At 49.0% G+C, this 22,317-nt stretch overlaps 9 protein-coding genes across 9 annotated transcripts; 6 read left to right on the plus strand and 3 right to left on the minus strand.

Annotated features, from left to right (window-relative positions):
* Nucleotides 1-767: 767 nt before the first annotated feature.
* On the plus strand, nt 768-1,173 carry LTR64_005719 (uncharacterized protein; the record flags this gene model as incomplete). Its single annotated transcript, XM_064900057.1, has 2 exons — nt 768-821; nt 895-1,173. The coding sequence occupies 2 exons, from the start codon at nt 768-770 to the stop codon at nt 1,171-1,173; spliced, it is 333 nt and encodes a 110-aa protein (XP_064753369.1).
* A 1,590-nt stretch (nt 1,174-2,763) lies between these two features.
* On the plus strand, nt 2,764-5,349 carry LTR64_005720 (uncharacterized protein; the record flags this gene model as incomplete). Its single annotated transcript, XM_064900058.1, has 1 exon — nt 2,764-5,349. The coding sequence occupies one exon, from the start codon at nt 2,764-2,766 to the stop codon at nt 5,347-5,349; it is 2,586 nt and encodes an 861-aa protein (XP_064753370.1).
* Nucleotides 5,350-7,252: 1,903 nt separating this feature from the next.
* Nucleotides 7,253-8,451, minus strand: LTR64_005721 (uncharacterized protein; the record flags this gene model as incomplete). Its single annotated transcript, XM_064900059.1, has 2 exons — nt 7,253-8,367; nt 8,418-8,451. 2 exons carry the CDS (start codon nt 8,449-8,451, stop codon nt 7,253-7,255), a joined length of 1,149 nt encoding a protein of 382 aa, XP_064753371.1.
* A 743-nt stretch (nt 8,452-9,194) lies between these two features.
* On the plus strand, nt 9,195-9,860 carry LTR64_005722 (uncharacterized protein; the record flags this gene model as incomplete). Its single annotated transcript, XM_064900060.1, has 1 exon — nt 9,195-9,860. One exon carries the CDS (start codon nt 9,195-9,197, stop codon nt 9,858-9,860), a length of 666 nt encoding a protein of 221 aa, XP_064753372.1.
* A 1,528-nt stretch (nt 9,861-11,388) lies between these two features.
* On the plus strand, nt 11,389-11,982 carry LTR64_005723 (uncharacterized protein; the record flags this gene model as incomplete). Its single annotated transcript, XM_064900061.1, has 1 exon — nt 11,389-11,982. The coding sequence occupies one exon, from the start codon at nt 11,389-11,391 to the stop codon at nt 11,980-11,982; it is 594 nt and encodes a 197-aa protein (XP_064753373.1).
* Nucleotides 11,983-12,315: 333 nt separating this feature from the next.
* Nucleotides 12,316-13,210, minus strand: CYT1 (cytochrome c1; the record flags this gene model as incomplete). The annotated part of the gene is made up of 3 exons (XM_064900062.1): nt 12,316-13,024; nt 13,076-13,138; nt 13,191-13,210. The coding sequence occupies 3 exons, from the start codon at nt 13,208-13,210 to the stop codon at nt 12,316-12,318; spliced, it is 792 nt and encodes a 263-aa protein (XP_064753374.1).
* Nucleotides 13,211-14,112: 902 nt separating this feature from the next.
* On the plus strand, nt 14,113-16,617 carry LTR64_005725 (uncharacterized protein; the record flags this gene model as incomplete). Its single annotated transcript, XM_064900063.1, has 2 exons — nt 14,113-16,198; nt 16,274-16,617. 2 exons carry the CDS (start codon nt 14,113-14,115, stop codon nt 16,615-16,617), a joined length of 2,430 nt encoding a protein of 809 aa, XP_064753375.1.
* A 1,881-nt stretch (nt 16,618-18,498) lies between these two features.
* Nucleotides 18,499-19,789, plus strand: GPD1_2 (glycerol-3-phosphate dehydrogenase; the record flags this gene model as incomplete). Its single annotated transcript, XM_064900064.1, has 2 exons — nt 18,499-18,557; nt 18,604-19,789. 2 exons carry the CDS (start codon nt 18,499-18,501, stop codon nt 19,787-19,789), a joined length of 1,245 nt encoding a protein of 414 aa, XP_064753376.1.
* Nucleotides 19,790-20,590: 801 nt separating this feature from the next.
* On the minus strand, nt 20,591-22,093 carry CAJ1 (DnaJ-like protein; the record flags this gene model as incomplete). Its single annotated transcript, XM_064900065.1, has 1 exon — nt 20,591-22,093. One exon carries the CDS (start codon nt 22,091-22,093, stop codon nt 20,591-20,593), a length of 1,503 nt encoding a protein of 500 aa, XP_064753377.1.
* Between the last annotated feature and the right edge of the window lie 224 nt (nt 22,094-22,317).

Genomic DNA, 22,317 nt, shown 5'->3' on the forward strand with positions numbered 1-22,317 from the left:
TTGACGGAGGGCTTTTTGCGGACAGCCTTGTGCGGACGGACAATCTTGGCGTTGTAGCCTTATTGTTGAAGTGTTTGTTTGGTTTGCTTTGCAGTGGCTTCGACTCTAGAAACATAGTGTCTGCGCGTGTTGATCAAGCACGATCGCACGGGCAATTTAGACGGCGTACGCTGGCGAGCTCAACCTGTGATGTATACGAGTTGAAAAGGAGCAACCAGGAGTTGATGAGATACAGCCAGTCTTCTAGCTCGCTTCCGATGCCGTCACATTCAGCGTCAAAGTTGAGCTTGGAGGAGACTGTCAGCTACGACCGGGGAACATGTTCACGATTTTGCTGGCTACGAACGTCTTCTCAAGCTGTGCTTGGCATATGTGCTTGCGACAGTTTTGTGCTTGTGGTAATGCACTACCTTTCGAATCTATGCCTCGCAATGCTGTCACTCGATTAGTCGACGACGAGAAGTATTATAAAGCACCATTTTTAATGTGTTGAGGTCGTGTGAGCACACAACTGTGCTCTTCCTATGCTCATAAGCATCTTTCATGGCTCTTGAAACGGGCCCCTGGCACGACCCGCAGCAATTGCCAGGTACGAAAGCTAATTTCAGGCAGGAATGATGTAATGCAGACTTGCGTGTTGTCATGAGGTAAGAGGATCCATGGTGGGACACCTGGATGCCACCATAATAGCTGTTCACATAGCTGTTACATCTTGCAAGACAGTCTGGTACGAATAATTAAAAATAGACATCAGAATCACAGCAATCATGTCAGACAATAACGAGCAAAGCACCCACGATGTCATCCACGGTGTAGGCAAGGTATGAAGATTCACGCGATCTAGCAAAGCACCACAAGCTGCACCTTATACACCTATTAACGACCGTCTTGCAGACCACTGACCAAGTGCCTGTCGACCGTGCAAACAAGACCGCTCCTCTGCCGGAAGGTATGGACGAGATGAACGACCGAGTATTGAGTGGTGGTGCAGCGCCGGGACACAACGACGGAGGTGGTGGTCACGAGGTCAAGGGCCGTGATGAGAAGAAGGGTATTGGTGCTTTACCTGGCGACCAAGAACAGCGAGAGGCGTTGGGCAAGGGCGATAGTGATATTGCAGACAGAGATAACCCATCAGGAATCAAGACAGGTCAGGGAAGCTCAAAAGGCTAGTCTAGGAGCTTGAGGGATAGGAGAAATACTCTTATCAGGAATTGGCCAGATAAAAACTTGGGCAAGACTTCTACGCAGCCAAGTGGTCAATAGCCAGAAACGAACAATTCATACTGGATTGTTTCCAGCGTCACAAAATCACAAGCTACCTTGCAGAGTATATGGCTGTTTTGTTTTCCTGCATCGGTCTTGGCTGGCCCGACCGCTGGTCACTTCGTTAGTACAATGCCATGAGACACCATTCTTTTCCAAACGACTGTATGGCGGAACGCCGTGGATGAATGAATTTGTGTTGACAAGTTGACCAGCTCCTATCAAGTAGACACGACTTCAGCAATGTTAAAGAACAATGCTGTTAATTGTGCACCAGCGTGCGCCCACGAAGGTTCATGGACGAGCTTGAAGCACTTCAGGCATCAAATTTTGCCTGGCGTCCAAGATAGCGCGTATGGAACTCGCGTCTGGCAATCGCGTTCAGGTCTCAGGTCGTCTTGCTTTCGGAGCTACAACGTCGCTATCGTCGAGCCTCAGGCGATGCTGTCATACTAAAGAATTGAGAACGGCATTGAGTCAATCAAGATGAGTTGTGTCGTCGGCAACCAGAATAGGCTGTGTCAGCTGATTGTCATCCGTTGCCGATGCTACGGTATGACCCAAAGTCTTATTGATGCGAAACATGTCCCTGACCGCCGATATCGTTGGTCTGCTGTTGACACGGTACAGCAATGATAGCCTGTGCTTAGGAAAGTTGGTGAGTGCCTGCTGAGATATACTCAATCTCTATATAACGGGGAGGGGTCATCTTTTTTACCTTTGCATAAAGCACCTTTCATGAAGCGTGGACGGTAGAGTGCTCCTATAAAATTTCAGACATATCAAGCACTTCGACGACGGCTGCGACCATGCAATTGCTGATGAAACAATTACAACGAGACCCTATTGCAGGTTCACTAACCTGCGTTCTTCAAGTGACTGAAAATGGCAGCGACGCCTTAAGAGAAGAACATCGTCCTTGCCTGTATCAGGTCCCAGACTTCAGCAACTTGAGTTCCTCAGCTTAGCACTATCCCCTTCTTTGTTTGTCCTAATACTGGTCTTCAGTCACATCATTGCTAATTGTTCGTTCCTTACTCATACAATAGCACAACTGTCAGCATCATTATGTCTCTGACCGTTTTCTTCGACCCTGAATACATCACGATCAATTCAATTGCCTATTCCCTAGATCCTGAACCTCGTTCCAACTATACCTTAACTCCAAGTCGCTTCAGTCAAAGCTGGAGTAGTCACATACCTCGCAGCGATAGACCTCAACCACCAAGGCCTGCTCAGATACAACAGCCTCGGGCCTGGTACGATGGTGCTGCTGATAAAGATGAGGAAGAAGTAACTCCGTCGATCTCAATCCATGAGGTCCCAAGTACCGAGACGATACAAGGGATCAATAACGGCAACCCGAAAGTGCATTTCTTATCAACGCCCATGTTCGTAACGCCAGCAAAGTTTGTCCTGCAACGCGCGAGCACCTCATTTTCCAATCCATTCCCAAGCGATGACGACTAGGAGCGACGAAACTCGGGCTGGTCCGATATGTCAGAGCTGGCACGACCGAATGCTTTTCTACACCATCGAGACACGCTAGATCGCTTGTGGACATCCGCTGACGAAGAAGAGCAAGACAACGAAGAGATACTGTGCCAAGAACTATTCTTTCATAGACCTCAGCTCTTTAATCATCGAGACACGCTCGCTCGACTGCATTTCAAACAGAATAGCGGTTCAGCTCTGCCTGATCATGTGTTGTGCCAGATTGCCAAACTCCTGGATCCTGACTCCTACAAGAATATGCGGCTGGTCTGTCGGCAGTGGTCCGACAATCTACCACGTCCTGTTCTTAGCTCGGCACAGCGCCTGCCGCCAGAGATTGTTGTCCAGATCCTCAACTACTTGGCGCTCGTAGATTTTGATTCGGCAAGGCACACTTGCAGAGTCTGGTTCCTGCCGAGCTTGGATCATAAGATTGCTACTTCAGTCCTGAAGGCATCCGGAAACCAATCTGCTCATCTGCACGATCTACAGTGTGCGCGACAGAGACGACGTCAGAGCAGCTCACAGCTAGAGACTTCGAACTTGGAACTCGGAAACACCGTCCCGGAGCACATCGATCAGGAATGGCTCATGTCAAAACGGCTTGCGACCGAGAGTAGACTCAGTGGATATTGGCGAGGGTCGAGTATACGTCGGGATAGTGGTCACACTCTATCTAGTTTCAGCATAACAGAGGAAGTCGACTTTTCAAGACTATTACACCAAGCATGTTCATCCACGTCCACAGATCTGGTACTACGACGATTCACTATCTCTGCCTGTGGATCATATTTGATGGTGATTGTGGACGAGGAAATATTCGTTTACAATCTGCGCACACCGGAAGCGTCCATATGTCCCGTTGTTCGTATTGTGGCAGGCCGCAGAGTTCTTGCTATCAGCATGGACGTGAGCTCTGGTCGCAACTCAATAGCGACACTTCTCGATGGTCGTGTCGGAGCGTCATGGGATCTTAACAACCTACCGGTGGGTGACGCTATATCGACTCAGGTCGGAGAGCCGCTTGACCTAGGTATGAGAACTCACATCCAAGGTCTTGCACCTCTTGGCGTTGCAAAGCCTGTTCCAATGGAAGGCTTATCAGATACCGCTCGAGGGGCCGATGGACCTGCGTTCCACTCTATCATCAGCGATGAGGAAGTGGTGGAGAGCACATATGGCCTCGTTCCTTGTCAGACTGAGAGTCCTGAAGCAGCTTCCCCATGGCTCAGTCAAGAGTATCGACGCAACTCAGACCTTCAGGCACTGCTCAATGTCTCAGAACCTTCACTAGGACCTATTAAGATCATTGCTCGTCCCACTAGTGTTTATGCTAACCTCGGCACTGGCAGCGATAGTCCTCGGAGTGTGGCAATCTGTCCGCAGCGAAAATGTGTTGCTTTTGGCTGTCGAGGCGGGATTGAACTGCATTGGGTCGACAAAACCACTGGGACTAGCCTTAACAGATGGTTTCCACTTGCAGCTCCAAGTGATCATCTGTATTTCCTACCTCAACGACCTGGTTCTGACTCCACAAAGAAACTTCGCCTGATCTCAAGTGCTGCAGACCCACTACAGAGTCGTCCCGCGCGTCGTGCGAGTGCACCTACTAAGTGGAAACTCAGGTCTTCATATCCCGGTCATGGTCGATTGCAAAGTATGACAAGGTTGTTTTTTGGCAGCTTACCGTTCCCCAGTGCTCTAAGCAGAAGCAACTCAACACTACAGGAAGACAACGAGAGACAAGGTATCTTGAGAACAGTTGATTGTGATCATTATCTTGCTGTTCCACTCTCTGATGGAGTCAACGTACTCTTTACATGTCCTGCCAGCGGTCTCCTATGTCTCGGCTCAGATGCTCCTCTTGGTGGGCCAACCAAACTGATGCGCAAAGTCTGCATGGTACCTCCAGCAAGCGACACGCCTGAAAAGGCAAGTGCTTTGACCTGTTATAGGGCAGGTCACGATCTTCGATGGGGCGTACGCATCGTTGCTGCATACGATGATGGTCGAGTAATCTTGTACAACATCCCACTTGACTGCTTCAACCGCATTCGCCACATCCGATCAACACCAGATGTTTGGGACGAGCTGGCGGGAGTCGTTGGACAAAGTGATTTGTTGATGGATATTTTCATGGCCGAACAACATGATGTGAGCGAGCCTGACTCCAAGGGAGAAGGCCTAGCTCTCACACGACAATCTTCTGACTCGTCATCATCTTCGAGGTCTTTCCGATCACTACAGATGGACGGCACTGTGATCTTCCACGCTAAATCTGGCGTTAATGATCTCCAGGTCGATTGTGCTGGTGGTGGTGTCAGAGTCTGGATCTTCATGCGCGATTCCACAGCTGTCAGGTTGAGTATCTATACACTGCGCAATTTCCAACCGGTTCACAAGTACGTCAACGTGGATGGCTTGGTGCATGACCTTGGTCAGTACCACGCAATACAGAAGGAGGATGACTGTCCGGTAGCAAAGATCAAAGGCAAAGGGAAGGGGAAAGTTCACATGGAGCTGCCTAGCGATGATGAACCAAGTATTGAAGAAGAGCAGGAAGGCCACGTCAAATTTGTGGTGTTTTAATAGTGAGTTAGGACTTGGAAACGGAGTCTCAAAGGCATGCAAGGTTCACGAGTTGCATCAAGATGAGACAGACTGAAGGATTATCTTTATCGTGGTTTTGCTTCCCCTACTAGCAACTGAGACCATGATCATCACTTCCTAGAAACCAGAACGGTAATGCTAGCAAAGGTGGTGTTTCCCATTGTGCTTGGTCATCATTTTACTTCCGCAACCAAGTGCAAAATTTGAGTACTTCGCTTGCAACGGAGTGAAGGCAACCAGCCAGTGCTTCAAATTCAGTCCGAGCTATAGGAAAGCGTCACTTAAGCTTCATATCGCTGCAGAAAGCCCCTTGTTGGTTTTCGAGCCCATTCGTGATTAGTGTGACCAATACCTTCGGCATTATGCGAATTCCTGCCCAATCTGTGACCACGTGACGCAATACCGATGACATTGAGTCTTTCAGTGAGGAGCACTTATTGATCAGGTAGAGGAGTGTTAACATCTTCGAACATCTCGGTCGACGGAGTGGTTGTAGATAGAGACTTGACCTTTTGCAACTGGTCTCTGTTGCATTGCGTTTTGTCTTGTCAGGGTTTGCTTGTGGTTCGAGATCACGGTTGTGAGGCGTGCGATCTGGTTGCGAATCTCAAAGGGACTCGAGGCGGATCTCTCGGCCTGCACATGTTTTGTCGTCGTGAATGAGCGGTGGTCCACTAGCTGTTGGTCTCCAGCGAACGTCGTCGTCAATTTCCACTTTCTTCGAATCGAGAAACATATATCTCTGCAATCTTCACCGCAACCTGCTGTAGTTCCGCGGCGACGTGCTTGTCTTCCATGTAGTTGTACGTAAACCTTTCAATCCTGTCTACTTTGTTCTTGACATTGTTGTTGCTTGCAGCTTTACCAAGGTATGGTAGCGTACATGTCTCAGTCTTATCGGCACTGAAACGATGGAACCCTAGATCTTTTCTGGTATGTACTGGCGATCTCGTGTACTCCTCCATTACCGCGGTGTCTTCTAACATGATTCTTTCCGCTGCATCCATCATGTTCCTAACTGTGCTGCTAGCTCCTCGACATCGACACTGTGCTCGTTGTGAAATATCGCGTCGATTAAGCACTTGCTTAGAGGGACTATCAATCGGCTTATCTTGATTGATAATGTTGATATATTGGCTTCCAGAAATGCTCTGTGCTCCCAAATGAAATGTGGGATTGTTGCTACCATTGAAGTTTACCTGATTGCCGGAACTAGAGTTGAGGTACTGGGAACCACTACCTGTGTTGTGGTAGTACGTGTGGCTTTCTGAGGTCATCGTACTTGTCTTTGCCGTCGCCGTCTCTCGGAAAAGCGACAGTCTTGTCCCACAAATCTAGCGCACATCGTATACAACCATTGTCAGAGCTGATTGTGACTAGGTGGCCAATCGACAGATATCCCGCGTCAAGATAGCTTTGGAGTTGTTATTCGTACCTGGAACAGTTGCTCAGAAAACCCTATCAAAAGGACTGTACGTCTGTTGAAACATGGCATTGCTCGAACTCTCTTACCACCAGCCTTTTCATTGGCACTGCGGGGTGATGGACAGTGACCATTCGCTCATCGCAGAATGCCTGTAGTAACATTTTGCTGAGATTGGTCACTTCTTCGATGGACTCATTCGGGGGTATCGGCGAGAAGCTCACGCCAAACCTGCTTCCCTCAGCGTTGTAGCATAGGGATCTACAGTACTCGTATGTGCTGCCTTCGCGTCCAGAGCGGTGTTCTGGACAACGTGAACATCGTCGCACCTTCTTCATCCGGCAATAGGCACTCCCAACAGTGGATGATGCCTACTTCCTCCCTCAGACTGGGGCGTAACTTCAGACAAGCTTATGTAATATGCAAGACATACTGCTAACAATTCCTATCATCGCTACATCATGCATTCATGGCATTAACATTATGCGTGCCGCCATTCACCTCCGTATCGCCGACAAAGCCTTTTGGTGGCTGCTTGACGACTTTATTCCAGCCAAACTGATCCTTCTCTACACCCTGCTGAATGCCCTTTAAAACCTTGAGCAGCTCCTTGCAGACAGGGCCTGGGCCACCATCGCTTGGCAAGGCTTTTTCAAACGTAAACTTGTCATTCCTGCTTCTCATGGTGATGCTCTTGATTGGTACAAGAGAAGCAGCTGTACCTGCAGCCATTATCTCACTGAACTCTGGTAATTCTTCGTAGGCAATTCTGCGTCTCTCGACAGTATAACCGTAGACGTCCTGAGCGATTTGACATGCTGACTCGGATGTTACGGACTTGATCACGTTCTTGGAGTCGGGAACCACGACTGTCGTCTTACCGTCCGTTCCCTGCTTAACGCCGATGAAGCCAGAAGTCGAGAACTCGTCTATTTCTGACCGTGTCTTTGAGTCAAGATGTAATGTGATACCAAAGCCTTCTTTGTAAGCCTTTTGCGAATGACGCAGTACTGGGGCATAATTTCCGCCAATCTTGGCACTTCCTGTGCCCTCTGGAGCTGCACGGTCGAAGTCTTCGAGAATAAGAGCATCGACAGCGTTGGTGCCGTGGTAGACACCTGTTGGCATCACGAAGACCACAAAGGTATACTCTGAACCAGGGTTGAGACCGAGCTGAGCGGAACTACAGAAGAGGAGAGGACGGATATACATTGCCTGGCCAGAATTGGCTGGTGGAACGAACTCAGCATTGACAGCGACTGCTAGGTTCACCGCGTCGAGAAACATATCTGTAGGTACAGGTGGGATACAGATGAAATCGGCGGAGCGCTGCATTCGAACAGCATTTTGGTCTGGCCGGAAGATTGTGATATCACCAGAAGGCGCTCTGAATGCCTTGATGCCCTCGTAACATTGTACGCCATAGTTGAGGCCAGGCGCCATTCCATGTATGGTGAGGTGAGGTGAAGCAACAAACTTTGGTTTTGACCAAGCGGGCTCGGAAGCGGTGGCATCAAATGTAGACTGGATATGGCCATTCACAGGCCACACCTTGAAACCGATATTCGGCCAGTCTGTAATATATGAGCAAGAATGGAAGGCCAGGATGGCATCGTAAGCTTACCCATATCAACTGGCGGTGGTGGAAAGGCAGCCATGTTTGGAATTGAGCTTTTTGCCTCTGAGATAGAATATAGGTCTTCTGTAAAATTGGTACCCGATCTGGCTGAGAAGAGTCTTGGCAGGTCGAAAAGTGAAGGTATCACCGGACCTTAGGCGGTTTGTCGTGTCTGACTTGTGGTAGTACAAAGTAACAGCGTCCAGGGGTGCTGTTGCTGGGGCGAGTATGACATGCTATGTCAATACCTTGTCAGCTTGAATTTTACCCACCGCTACACAACAACTGGAAGATTTGGCTTGTGGATGTGGAATGTGAGAATTTATTGCTTTGCTAGGATTGAAGCCATAAAGACCAGACGTTGGATGTGTTACGTATGTAATAATGCAAGACTCACCAAATCTACAATTCAGGTTAGAACTCGATTCCGCGTACAAGTTTTTGCACAAAGCTGTTGTTGTGTTAACGAGTATGAGATGATATAATTTGAATATGGGTAGTCATACCTCCTCAAAAGTGCCGATATTCGGCAAGCATGCGCATAACTGCTTTATGCGGGATAGTGCCGAGTAGTAAGCGCGTGAGTCGCTTATGCTCAGGGGGGATACAGGCGCCACAACCGCAAATAAGCATAACCACAGGCACTGACGAATCAGAATAAGGCTCTGAATGATCCGTTCGTGCTACTTTGCCTGATTTCAACTATGGTCGTATTCTCAGCTCGTGCAACAAGTACGATGGTACATCAGTAGCAAACACTGTCGAGTCGTGCAAATTGGAACCATGCCTCGCGCACCCCCGCCAGGCTTCTACGTCCTCTCCGCAATCGCCCTCTTCATCTGGTTCATCATATGGACACGCGATCATGCAACTAACCAACCCATGAGAGGATTGAACTCAATCAGTGACCCTCTCAAGCTTAACAATCAAAGGCCTGATTCCACAGTAGTGGCTGCTGAACCTCTGATCGAGACGGCCTCATCAACCTCACCGACCTCAGCAGATGTGCATGGCGCTGCCATCGCCCCCAAGTTAGGCAACGAGACTGCTAAGGCGGAATTGGGTCGAGCAGCCTGGAAACTGTTTCATACAACTATGGCTCGCTTTCCAGAAAACCCTACAACCGAAGAGTCTGCCGCCCTGAAGGATTATATTCACCTTTTCGCGCGATTGTACCCTTGTGGCGAGTGCGCAAGCCATTTCCAGCAAATCTTGAAGAAATACCCACCTCAAGTGGGATCGAGAAACGCTGCGGCACAATGGGCGTGTTTCGTGCACAACGAAGTCAATGTAAGCAAGGGAAAGGAGATATTTGACTGCAAGGATATTGGTGACTGGTACAATTGTGGCTGCGCAGAAGAAGGAGAAGACGACAAGAAGGATACTTTGAAAGACCACGAAGACCTGAAGGTAGAGATTGAAAGAGAAGGATTGATGAATGGTGGTTGAAAGCAGAGATTCATAGAAGTTGAGCCCAACATGTTCCGCAGCACATGTGCAGCAGAGTTTAGAAGCCATAAATGAAGCTCAGGAAACAACAAATCGACGCCCGAGCCATTTCACCTCTCGTTGAAACAGAAGTCGATCAGTACGGGACAACCTACGAGACACAGGATAAAGCTCTGGCCAAAACTTCAAAGCACTGAAAAACAAGGGTCCTCATCGTGCGGACCGAGATCTCTGTCCTTCTTGGACGATTGCTCTTTCAACCACTTCGTTAGCTGCGCCTGTGCACAGCATGGTCCGATCGGCAAGGAATAACGTACTGTTGATGTCGTCCACTGCTGTCCGTTCCACCAACCATGCCTTCCTTGTCTCGTTGGATCACATACTCCAGGCCCATATGCTTCTCTTCGTCTCTGCTCAGTAGCTTCGATCAATTGCTTGAAGCGGTCTGCCGCAAATGGGTCAATACGCTGAAAACCAGGATCGGTAAAACAGCGGCGAGGGACATGCCAGCTCCAGTTGTTCACATCCGACGGGTCGTTTTGGAAGTGGTTACTTGTATGTGCCACTGAAGATGCCTGTGATGTTGCTTTGGTGTCTAGGGTCTGATCACTATTCTTCGTGTATGTGGAGGTGCCACTGAACGAGTTGGATGAAGAATCGCCTGCAGCTTTCTGCTGTCTCTTCTGCCTTCGGATCTCTACCTCAGCTGCTCGAACGCACATCGGACAAATTTGAGGAAGGCCATGCTTTTTGTGGTTGGTATAGCACTTCGGAGGATCTAATCTTGGGCACAGCGCGTCTCTGAAAGGCTCAGTTGCCGAATGACGACAACTGTAAATGAACTGAAGGGTCGTGCACATTTTCTGAACTCAATTTGACCTGCACTATTGGCGACTTCTCAGAATACTCTTCTTGGAAGATACTGCCTCGACGGAGCATACTCTTCTGGACGGCCATCTTTATCAGTTTGCCGCGAGGCAAACGTAAGACTTCACTCAGACTCAAGTACATGTCATGAAACACTCAGCACATTGTTTGACCTATTACCTCACATTCGCAGAATTACCGACGAGAAGCCGCCTTGATCCTGCGCCGATGTTCCGCGAGTGCCAGCCTTCACCAAACCCATTTTCATAGGCATAATGTGCTTCAAGATGAGCTGTCGAGCACGATTAGCCCACACATAGCCTGCATTACTGAGTCAGCGAAAATTTTGGTCGCTGAAGCGCAACTTACCGCCACCAAACCCGGCTTCTTAACACCCACAGCAGCTCAGCACAAACTAAGCCTCAGCCGGGAGACAAAGAACATGAAACCCAATGCAGATCCTACAAAGTCGAGCTGTACGTTTTGTTTGTGATCCAAGACAAAGAACTGTCACCAAGACTCGACACCTACGTGCGCCCACCATGTCGAATCACTCACAATTCGGATACCAGCTTCAAAACCAATCCGCGACTAGCCCTCTCAGTGACAGAAACCAACAACACAACACCCACCTCCAGCATCTCACATGACAAGCTCAACCATGCTCTCCTTCATCCACCGCATCCTCACCTCCGACCACGCAGCCCGCAAACGCAAACGCAAGGCCTCCTTCGAAGCAGAATGCCAGCAACGTCTAACAACATCAGAAATCGAGGATTTAAGACAAGTAATCGCCGAACATAACGATTACCTCGACAACATCACGCACAACGACGACAGGGAACAAACTATGGCTGAGTTCCTCGCTTTAACGGGGCAGCAGCAGAGGGAACAAAGCTCAGACTCGAAACGACAGAGGAAGGATGATAGAAGTCCTAGTGCTGGGATGGGACATCCGGGGTATGGGCGGTTGAGCACGATTCAGGAGAAGGGGGAGGAGGAGGGGCAGAGGGAGAGTGAGAAGCTGTTGGCGCGCAGTTCGAGTCGTGATTTGATGTGTGACGAGTCACCTCGAGAAGGGTCGGTTGGGGATGAGAAGAGTGCGGAGGGGCAGGGTGACAGTGAAACGATCGATGTCACAATGGGTTTGTCGAGCTCTTCAAACGCCACATGGCGAAGTGAGGAAAGCAATAATGAGATGGTAGTTGATCAGGATCTGTGGACGTGGAAGGGCGGAAATGGTATGTGGCGCTAGTCCCTGTGTGCAAGACAGCTGTAGTCACTGGTTACAAAATAGCTGTTCAGCATTGCCCTGTTGGCTGAGTCAGATCAGTAAAGTGCTGGTACAAACATCGAATGGACACAAGTAACTGGGATAACGTCGAACTGTTTGAAATTTTGACTCTCCTCCCAAAGTATATGTGCACATGATACAGGACATAAGAAAGTCGTCCGTAGACACCACCACACGCAAGACACAAAAGTGGCAGTGGTCTCTTGGGACAAAGTCGTGTACACCACGCTTGCATGACCTCTATCATGACTAACAACAACACAACCAAGACCGCCATGCACAACGAAGGTCGCTTTAGATACCACGGCCGAAGTCGTTACCTGACGAGACGCCTTGGCGCATTCTTGTCTCTGGTGGTGGCTGATACTTGATCTTCCTTGTCTTGATTGGTGACCATTTATATCTCTTGACCCACACGGATAGCGCGAACAGAGCAGATGTGATGATTAGTGTCTTCCAACCCATCTTCTTTCTGTCATCCATCTCCGGCTCGGCAGTCCAGTTCAGGAATTCGGTGACGTCTTTGGCCATCTGCGATGCAGTTGCAGGTGTGCCGTCCTCGTACTCGACCAAGCCATCGTAAAGTTGCTTGGCCATAGCAATACCAGTACCAGGGAAGAAAGGGTTAAAGTTTAGGCCGGATTGGACGGTTGCACCAGCAGGTGGTTCTTCTGGATAGCCAGTAAGCAAGTTGAAGATGTAATCACAACCTCCGTGTCGGGCCTTGACGATCAGCGATAGATCAGGTGGCAAAGCACCATTGTTGGCAGCTCGTGCGGCTTCGTCGTTCTTGTATGGTGCTACCATGTAATCTGAGAGCTTGCCAGGTCGCTTCTCAATTTCACCCTCGTCGTTTGGTTCAGTATCATACTCGTTCTCTTCTGCAAGTGCCTTGGCTTCGTCGACGGTCATGAAGGTACCGACCAATTTTCTGTATGGTATCCTCTTGATGGAGTGGCATGAGGCGCAAACTTCTCGGTATACCAAAAATCCTCTTCGGAGTCTGTGAGAGGGTCAATCGCGAGCTCTTCTAGTTTCACTAAGTGATACATACGCTGCATGATCGAAGGTCTTTGTCCATTTCTGATGTTCCCAAGGATAGTGGGTAGCATGTAGACTAAGGAAGTGTTAATTTTGCCTCTTCGTTTAATATTTGGGCTTTGCCGTACCCCTCTTCAGCTGGTGTCATAGCAAATGTATCTTGGGCGACAAATTGGTAGTAGTACGCTGCCAAAGCTACCGTTGCCGCCGTTGCACCTGATGCAGTTGCTGTGAGATAGAAGGGTGAAGCAGCCTCTGAAGGCTTTGTCGAGGCATGGCGCTGTTGTTGCTAGTTAGCAAAGTGTCCCGGACTCTGAATTTCACATCGGTGCTTCCCGAGACGTTTCGCAGGGATAGAAGGTTTGACTGACAGTTGTGGTCCTCTGTACAAATTGTCGCGCAGCTCTCAGGGAGGCAGTACGTGCTGCCGAAGTCGCCCACATCGTGATGAGATGGCAATCACACGATGTAGACAGCTGAAGCACTCTCGGATGCGCTGAGAGGATGCTAGGGATACCGGATGTCCAGGATGGGAGAAGAGAGTCGTCGATGTCTGTATTGAGTCCAGAAGTGCTCTGAATTCGAGCTTTGGCAAGTTCAACCAGGATTCCGAGCACTTTGATTGGTGAAGTGGGAGTGGTCATGTTTTGCCCGTGACTTCCTATGCTATTATGCCTGATAACCGGCAGCTTCACCCACTCCACTACAGCTTCCAGCTTGCTGGTTGACCGTAGAGCCTGCGGACGGGTTGTGCATGTCCGTAGCTAATGCCTGCATGCCTAACATATACGCTTTTGTAACCAATTCTATGACGGACACAATAGGCAGTATGTCTCGACGTTCGTGCTTTTCACTACTACCTAGGTGGCTCTGTTGACCTGGGCGTATAGTGTGCCCCATTATCGTACGAGAGACCCAGTGCAATATCAATCACGTCAACTTCCTAAGAAACGTCAATCGACCGTCGCCTCGTCTGTTACTATATCGGCCATCGAGATCTAACATGCCGCGAACGAGATGTATGCAGCAACACCTCCAATACAGGCAGCCATGTCGCTGAGCTTCTCTGCTTTTAGTAATGGAAGTAATGGCTCTGGTAACGCGACAGTGCCGTCCCGTCCGCCTCTCTGGTCAGACCAGACCAAGAACCAACGATTCCTCGGTGTGCAACTGGTCATTTCAGCTGCGTTTGGCCTGAGTGCTTTCATTGCCTTCTGTATTCTTAGACCGAAATGGACACAACTCTACAACGCAAGGAAGAAGCAATCTCAATCCGCCGCGCGCCTGCCCGAATTACCTAAGTCGTTCCTGGGTTGGATACCTGTGCTATACAACATTTCAAGAGAAGAAGTACTGGCATCGGCTGGTCTTGATGCTTTGGCTTTCCTCACCTTTTTTCGATACGCTACAAGATACCTTTCAGTAACTCTGTTCTTTGCTCTTACAGTCATCCTGCCCGTGAATTACCAATATACTGGCGTCTGCTTTATTCCTGGCCTCTGTCCAAATGGTACGAACCAGACCTTTAATGATACTTCGTCCGCGGCGTGGGAAGTGCCGTACGATTTTACTTCCGTCGAAGACTCCGACACACCGATCATTGGTGGTGTACGATTCCAACCATATGGCAGTTACCTTTGGATGTATCTTGTCTTCGCATGGTTTTTCACTGGGATTGCTCTATATTTGCTGGTCGACGAGACAAAATTTATAATCCATACAAGACAAGCGTTCTTAGGAACACAAAATACCGTGACTGATCGAACCATTCGACTTTCCGGCATTCCACCTAATTTAAGATCTGAAGAGAAGCTGAAGGCTTTCGTAGAGGAATTAGGTATTGGCAAGGTTGACAGCGTCATCCTATGCAGGAATTGGCAAAGGCTTGATAGGTTGGTAGAAGAGCGTACGCAATGTCTTCGAAAGCTAGAGAGCAGTTATGCCACCTATCTAGGTCTCAGTCATTTGAGAGGCTCAGATCGCAGGCAGCATCGGCACACCTCCTTAGAGGATGACCAAGACACCACTGCTCTCTTGAGCCATCACGAGATTGAGCAGCATCGATCTCACCTCTCGACACGAAAGAGGCCCCAGCACACCATCTGGTACGGTTTCCTAAGACTACAGCGCAAGAACACCGACGCTATCGATTACTTTGAAGAGAAGCTTCGACGCTATGATAAACAGATTGTCGAGCTACGGAAGCAGGAGTTTTCACCAACGCCTCTAGCTTTCGTTACCATGGAATCCACAGCTGCCTGCCAGATGGCCATACAAGCCAAGCTAGACCCTGTACCGCGTCAGCTGCTCGCCGCCCCAGCTCCAGCACCTGCCGATGTTGTCTGGAAGAACACTTACCTGTCACGCAACCACCGTATGGCAAGAGCGTGGACCATTATGCTCGTTGTCGGGTTCTTGACTGTGTTCTGGGCAGTGCTTTTAGTGCCACCAGCGACGCTCATCAGCGACACCATAACCAACAGATTATTTCCAGGTCTCAAAGACGATGATGCTCAAGCCAAACATCCTATCGCCAATCCACTTGTCAAGACAACCTTACCAACACTCTACTTCACATTGCTTTCGGTCGGAGTGCCTTACCTGTATGACTGGATGTCCAACCAGCAGGGCATGACTTCTCAGGGGGAGGTCGAGCTGTCACTGGTATCCAAGAACTTTTTCTTTGTCTTCTTCAACTTATTCGTCGTCTTCACTATATTCAGTTCTGTCAGCCAGTTCTACGATTTTTACAAAAAGGTTCAGGAGGTCCTGAAAGACACTTCAGTCGTCGCCTTTCTAGTTGCGGCATCGATGACCAAACTCTGGAGATTCTATGCAAACTTGATCATTCTTCAAGGTCTAGGACTGCTTCCATTCCGCTTACTCGAATTCGGTTCGGTCGCGCTTTACCCCTTCTATCTACTCTCAGCAAAAACACCACGTGACCACGCTGAGCTGATGAAGGCGCCGATGTTTCAATACGGCTACTACCTACCTCAATCCATGCTGATCTTCGTGGTCTGCATTCTGTACAGTATTCTACCGACGGCATGGCTAGTTACTCTCTTTGGCCTGATCTACTTCATCATTGCTTCCTTCATCTATAAATACCAGCTCCTGTATGCCATGGAGCATAGTAAGCACTCTACGGGACAGATCTGGCCTATGATTTGCAACAGAATTTTCCTGGGACTGATTATTTTCCACATAGCTATGGCGGGTTACCTGGCCGCGTCACAAGCTTTCTCGCAAGCACTTCTGATTGTGCCGCTGATTCTGGCGACTATGTGGTTCACCATCTATTTCCAGCGAACATATTTTCCTCTAATGTATTTCATCGCATTGCGAAGCATTGACCGAAGATGGCAGCCACCGTTGCCCGAGCCTTCTGAATCAGCTTGGGACAGAGCTACGGATGGCGGTCGAACTGTCGACACTGACCCAGATACTGGGCTAAGGTACATAAATCCGAACCTCACACAACCACTGGAAAAACTTTGGATCCGAAAGCCCGTTGGTGGTGACGATGGCGAACATCCTAATCAACATGTATAGTAGCACGAAGACGCTGCAGTGTTAGTGTAAAGGTTTGATAGCTTATCTTCTCCTTATATGTTCTTGTTAGAGTGTATGAATACTAATGCTGTCCTTCATGTTCCTTCACCGTGCCTACTCCTTATAGTCTTGACTCTGATACGCGACCCTCATACCAACGATCGTAAAAAGCAGTCGCGTTTATGCCACCAACGAGGTGTGATGTACCATTAGGAGTGCCTCAAACCGTTCTGCTGCAGGAGTGATAGTAGTCTAGAATTTTCCGCTGTCAGCAGCACACTGCGCTCATGTAGATGATCCAACACGTCGCGAGGATCCGGCCCATCGGTGCGGCAGGTTCGCACTGCTGATTGCTGCACATGTGTGCCGTAATGGCCGTCAACTGCTGCATCGTCCAGTGGGATACGGTGATGCCAGTTGAAAGAGCAAGTGGGTTGTATGTATCTTCCTCCTTGCGAAGGCTAAGACAGTAGTATATTGCCGTCGCGGGATAGTATGAGCCCCCTCGAAGAGAGATGGGTCGAACTGCGATTGAATGACATCCTGTACTACAGGTGTAAAATTGACCTGTGCAGGTTGAGGTAACGGAAGTGAGACCGCAGTATCTTGGGATGCAGTGCGTGGGTCGGTCGTCGTGCCATTGCCCCGCTGTGTAGATGAAAGCCAGTTATTGATGTTGTGATCGGACTCAGGTATGTCCATGAATGTCCCGCCTGGTTGTGTCAACCTGTCTCCCCACTTATACCACATCGGTTTCCAATCCGTGACTTCTATGTGTTCGCTGATGATCTTCAAGGCTCGTTCCACTTGCTGCTGCAGTCTCTGCTTTGGCGTTTGTGTCGAAGTAGAGTAGCGGACAGGCAATACAGCCTGGAAGAATAGTTTTGTGCATATTTTGGCTCAGGTTTTCAAGTGTGTCAAGCAAGGTGTAAAAGTATCCTAGAATCAGTCAGTGGTATGGTTAAGGTTAGTAACAGCTTTTCCGTATAAAGAACACAGCTTTCGCTGCTGATTGTGTTGGTCACTTGTGCCAATCTGCTTGCACCGTTGCACTGTCCAATCGGTAATAGCAAGCAACTGTGCACACCTCTCGCACATGATACATGTCGTCGATTATACAAAACGTCAAAGCAGAAAATACGGTCATATCATCTTGATTCAAGATATATAGCTTTGCCTGCTCCTTCACACCAGCCGATACATTGAACGCGTCGTAGTTTCACTTGATTCTGGGGGCTATTCCACGTATGTCGCGCGTGGACAGTTGAAGTAGTGTCCTTTCTTGTCCAAATGTCCTAGCTTGCAGACCAACTTTTGTGAGAAAGGAGATCTTGCGATTCTGACGCTGTAAATTATGCCATGTACTACTTTCTCCCACTAGCGCAAGTGAATGTTTCCTGCAGGGTTCCTCTCGCTCCGGGCCTCGGTAGCGCCGATGTCCCACATGCTTCATGACCAGTTCCAAGGTACTTTTGCATTGTGGTAATATCGGTGTCATATCAAGATGCTTTTGCGACATTACTATCAAGGACAGTACGTCGACAACACTGAAATCAGAAATTCCTTATATGGCGGCAAGACTGTTCTTCGAGCTAGGCTGTTCCTTGCAGAAAAGCGCTGTAGGAGATAGGTTAGCCGTACCCAAGATGACGTTGGTGCACTCGGTCGCGCCTGCAGATTCAACAATCAACAATTTTCCTTCTTTGTGCTAGAGGACAACACTTTCCTTGCTACCATTGAATTTCCGTCCAGTTGATGTTGCTCTGTATCACACGTGTGCCCACTTCGTTGTCCCTACGCACTGCTTTTCGACTGTCACAGCTTGCTCAGCAACAGTTGAATAAAGGTAGAATTACCTTCTCACAACCCAGATCAGCGACCATGGCTACCTTAGGAGCTCATAAGAAGCACAAAGTCACGATTGTAGGTTCGGGAAATTGGTCAGTGCAAGCATCTACGCTCCGGACTCTCACTGATCAGAGATAGGGGTTCGACGATTGCCAAAGTCGTTGGCGAGAACACTGCCGCTAACCCGGACCTCTTCGAGAAGGAGGTCCAGATGTGGGTATATGAAGAGCAAGTAGAGGGCAAGAAGCTTACAGAGTTGATCAACGAGAAACACGAGAACGTCAAGTACCTCCCTGGCATTAAATTACCTCATCATGTCGTTGCAAATCCCTCGATCGAAGACGCGGTCAAAGGCTCGACCATTCTGATATTCAACCTTCCTCATCAATTCATCAAGGGACTCTGTAAGCAGATACAAGGTGTTATTTTACCCTTCGCTCGAGGAATATCATGCATCAAAGGCGTGGACGTCAGAGAATCCGAGATTAGGCTCTTCTCAGAAGTCATAGGAGAACAACTAGGAATATACTGTGGTGCACTGTCCGGCGCCAATATTGCAAACGAGGTGGCACAGGAGAAGTGGTGCGAGACGACAATAGCATATGACCCTCCTCCTGTCGACTCGCAGGCACCAACGCCAGCTCGAACACCACCCAATCGGTCACCTGCTGCTAGTCAGCTAGACCTCACGAAGCTCGACCAGCACAAAGACGTTAGCGGAAAGCCCTCGAAAGTTAAACTCACACCTCTGGCCTCAGAGTATGCTGCGATAGATCATGTCACAATGAAGATACTCTTCCATAGACCATACTTCCACGTCCGTGTGGTATCAGACGTCGCAGGTGTTTCTTTGAGCGGTGCTCTAAAGAACATTGTTGCTCTGGCTGCTGGATGGGTCGATGGACTAGGTTGGGGCGATAATGCCAAAGCAGCCATCATGCGAGTAGGGCTGCTCGAAATGGTTGAGTTCGGAAAACGCTTCTTCGGCAAGACTATCCAGACCAAGACTTTCACGGAGGAATCCGCTGGTGTTGCAGATCTGATTACTACATGCTCGGGCGGACGCAACCATCGATGTGCGAAGATGAGTGTGGTGGAGGGGAAGTCAATCTCAGAGATAGAGGATCGGGAATTGAATGGACAAAAGCTACAAGGCGTAAGCACCGCGGAGGAAGTGTATACCTTTCTACGCAGTCAGGGATTGGAGCAGGACTTCCCATTGTTTACTGCTGTGTACAAGATATTGAAGGGAGAGGAGAAGTACGAGAACATTCCACAGCTGATCGAGAAGGACACTGTTTCCACCGATGCAGATGAGAAGTGAGAATGCCTGAGTACGTCCACGAGCAGCGATGAGACAACCTCGACTATATGCAATAGTAGGCGAGACAAATGATACCCCGGCATGTGATATACGAATAACAACACTGAATACTTTGCGCTCTTGTAACACTATACACTTTAGTAACCGTTACTACCTGAAACTCCGATCTCTCGACTCATCCATCAACCGTCCCATGGCAGTCCTTTAGAAAGATAATGCTACGAACCAGATAGCATGTGCAACCACCGCGCATAGACCCAGCCGAAGTAGGTCGTGCATCTCCAGCACGGACCGACTCACTATTCTGGAAGGCAGAACGTGCTGAACGACAAATTGTAGTTGACAACGAGACCACTGCTGTGTAGATTGTACTAACCACATCACCCTTGCCTTGGACGCTCCAGGAACCCCATGTCTATCGAAGTGTCGAGCCACGAATGCCATTTACTGTATAATTCAGTGCGCCTGCATATCATGGCTGACGCCTTTGTTTAGGTATTTCAGGAGGTATACAAGAGCATCACGATCGGAGTGTGAATGCGTCGCTAGTGGCGCCGTGAATGGGTTTATGGTGGTAAAGCTATTCAACCTTGAAGGAGGACTTGTCACTGGTAATAGGGTTGCCCTTCATACTACCTCGAAGTCTTTGACGGCTGTGGTTGAGGCTTGAACTGAAGTCTCTCCTTCGGTTGATGCATCATTGTTTCGTGGTGGGTTGTTCTTCTGATCGCCGAGAGCAGCAGTAGGGTGTTTTGCAGAATCTACATCCTGCTCAGCTTCAACATGGACATACGAGTCATCCTATGTACTCGTCTTTCCAGCCTCAGCGGTACTTGACTGTTTGCCGTGCCCACCGAATACACCATGAGAGTGCTTCTCGTCCTTCTTCTTCTTAGTGTCTTTCTTGTCTTCATTCTTCTTCATGCTTTCCGCCATTAACTGCTCGAAGGCCATGTAGTCACCCTCCTCATCTGGATCTCTGGCTGCTTTCTGATATACTGTGCCGCATAATACCATTGCATGTGCTCGTTCTACTCTCTTCTCCATCTTCACGGATTTGTCGTTCAGCACTTTGTCGCAGACATCCCGTAGAACACCCTGGATCTCGAATTTAGAACCTCTCCATGCTGCAGCCAGGATTTTGCCAGTCACTTTCCGCTCGTACTCTGCTTTCTTCTCGTCGGTCCAGTCTGCGCCACCGGCTTCTTCGAGTTTAGCCATTTCTTCCATGGTCAGCTGAGCGTCGATGGCTGTGGAGATTGTATTCCAGGTCTCTTTCGCTAGATTACCCTTGTCCTTCAATCTGCTGAAGAAACCTGAGATGCCAAGGAATTTCTGTGATTTCAAGAAGGATGTGGCCTTTGCGATATAGGTGTAGCCCACAGCGTGGAGAATCTCGATACCGAACGACTCCATCTTAAGGTTTTCCGATTCAAGTCGAATCTTCTCCTGGAAAGCCTTGGTCACCTCAGGGCCTTTATCAGTTTCTGTCCATACTGAGATACGATCGATGAGTTTTCGAGCCAGAGTGTCAACTCGCTCCTGTCGCTTCTGTTGACGTTCACGCTCATATGCCGCAAGCTTTTCTCGCTGCTCCGGTGTCAGACCACCCTTTTTCTGCTTCTTCTTGAGTTCCTTCTCTTCAGGAGACAGGCCTGCTGCATCCATGCGGGCTTCTTCCTCAGATTTATCCATAAGCGCGGCTTGAGTGGGATATCTTGGTTTCTGCCTAGGTGTGGATGTTCCCGAGGTGGAGGATTGAGGAGCAGCTGCGTTCGTTACTGGATGTTCTGTAGATACAGAAGCCGGCATTGGTGTAGCTCCCGTTGAAGCAGGCGTAGTGTTAGTCGTTTGTCCAGTAGAGTGTTGAGCGGCTGCCTGTTCCTGCTTCTCGTTGATATTGAGTTTGGCATCAGCCTGAGCGGCTAAATTTTCCTGCTCTTCCATTTCTGTCGCGAGATCCATCTGATGTGTTAAGTCCTTCAATAGCGTGAGTTCGCCGATCAAGTCAACGAATGCATCCCCTCCGAAGATCATGCTGAAGAACTCTGATGGGTCTTCAAAGCCCTCATTAGGCATAGCTTTCTCCTTTCCGTACTTGTCGTACAGCGCTCTGGCATCTTTGTTTGATAGTACCTGGTAGGCCTCGCCAATAGCTTGAAACCTCTCATGTGCAGATTCATCGCCAGGGTTCTTGTCTGGATGGGTAGTGATAGCAAGCTTGCGATAGGCTTTCTTGATATCCAGCTCAGATGCGTCCGGCTTGACGCCTAGAGCATCGTAGTATTCCGTGTCTACCACCATGTTGCCCACTTCAAGCAATAGACGATCTTCTGTCGGGCAACGATGGATGAGTGGCTTCTATGAGAAACGGCGCATAAGAGAGAAGGCTGATGCTATAGTCGATACGAGTTGAGGTTAAAGCAGACTGTTTGCTAGAAATGTATGCAGATCAAAGCAATACATGTGGCTCTGAGATGAGCATATGACAATCTTCAGCCTGCGACCGCCTGATAAAAATGTGACAC

Source organism: Lithohypha guttulata (genome assembly GCF_036872675.1).
Source record: "Lithohypha guttulata strain CCFEE 5908 chromosome Unknown scaffold_4, whole genome shotgun sequence".
Taxonomy (NCBI): Eukaryota; Fungi; Ascomycota; class Eurotiomycetes; order Chaetothyriales; family Trichomeriaceae; genus Lithohypha; species Lithohypha guttulata.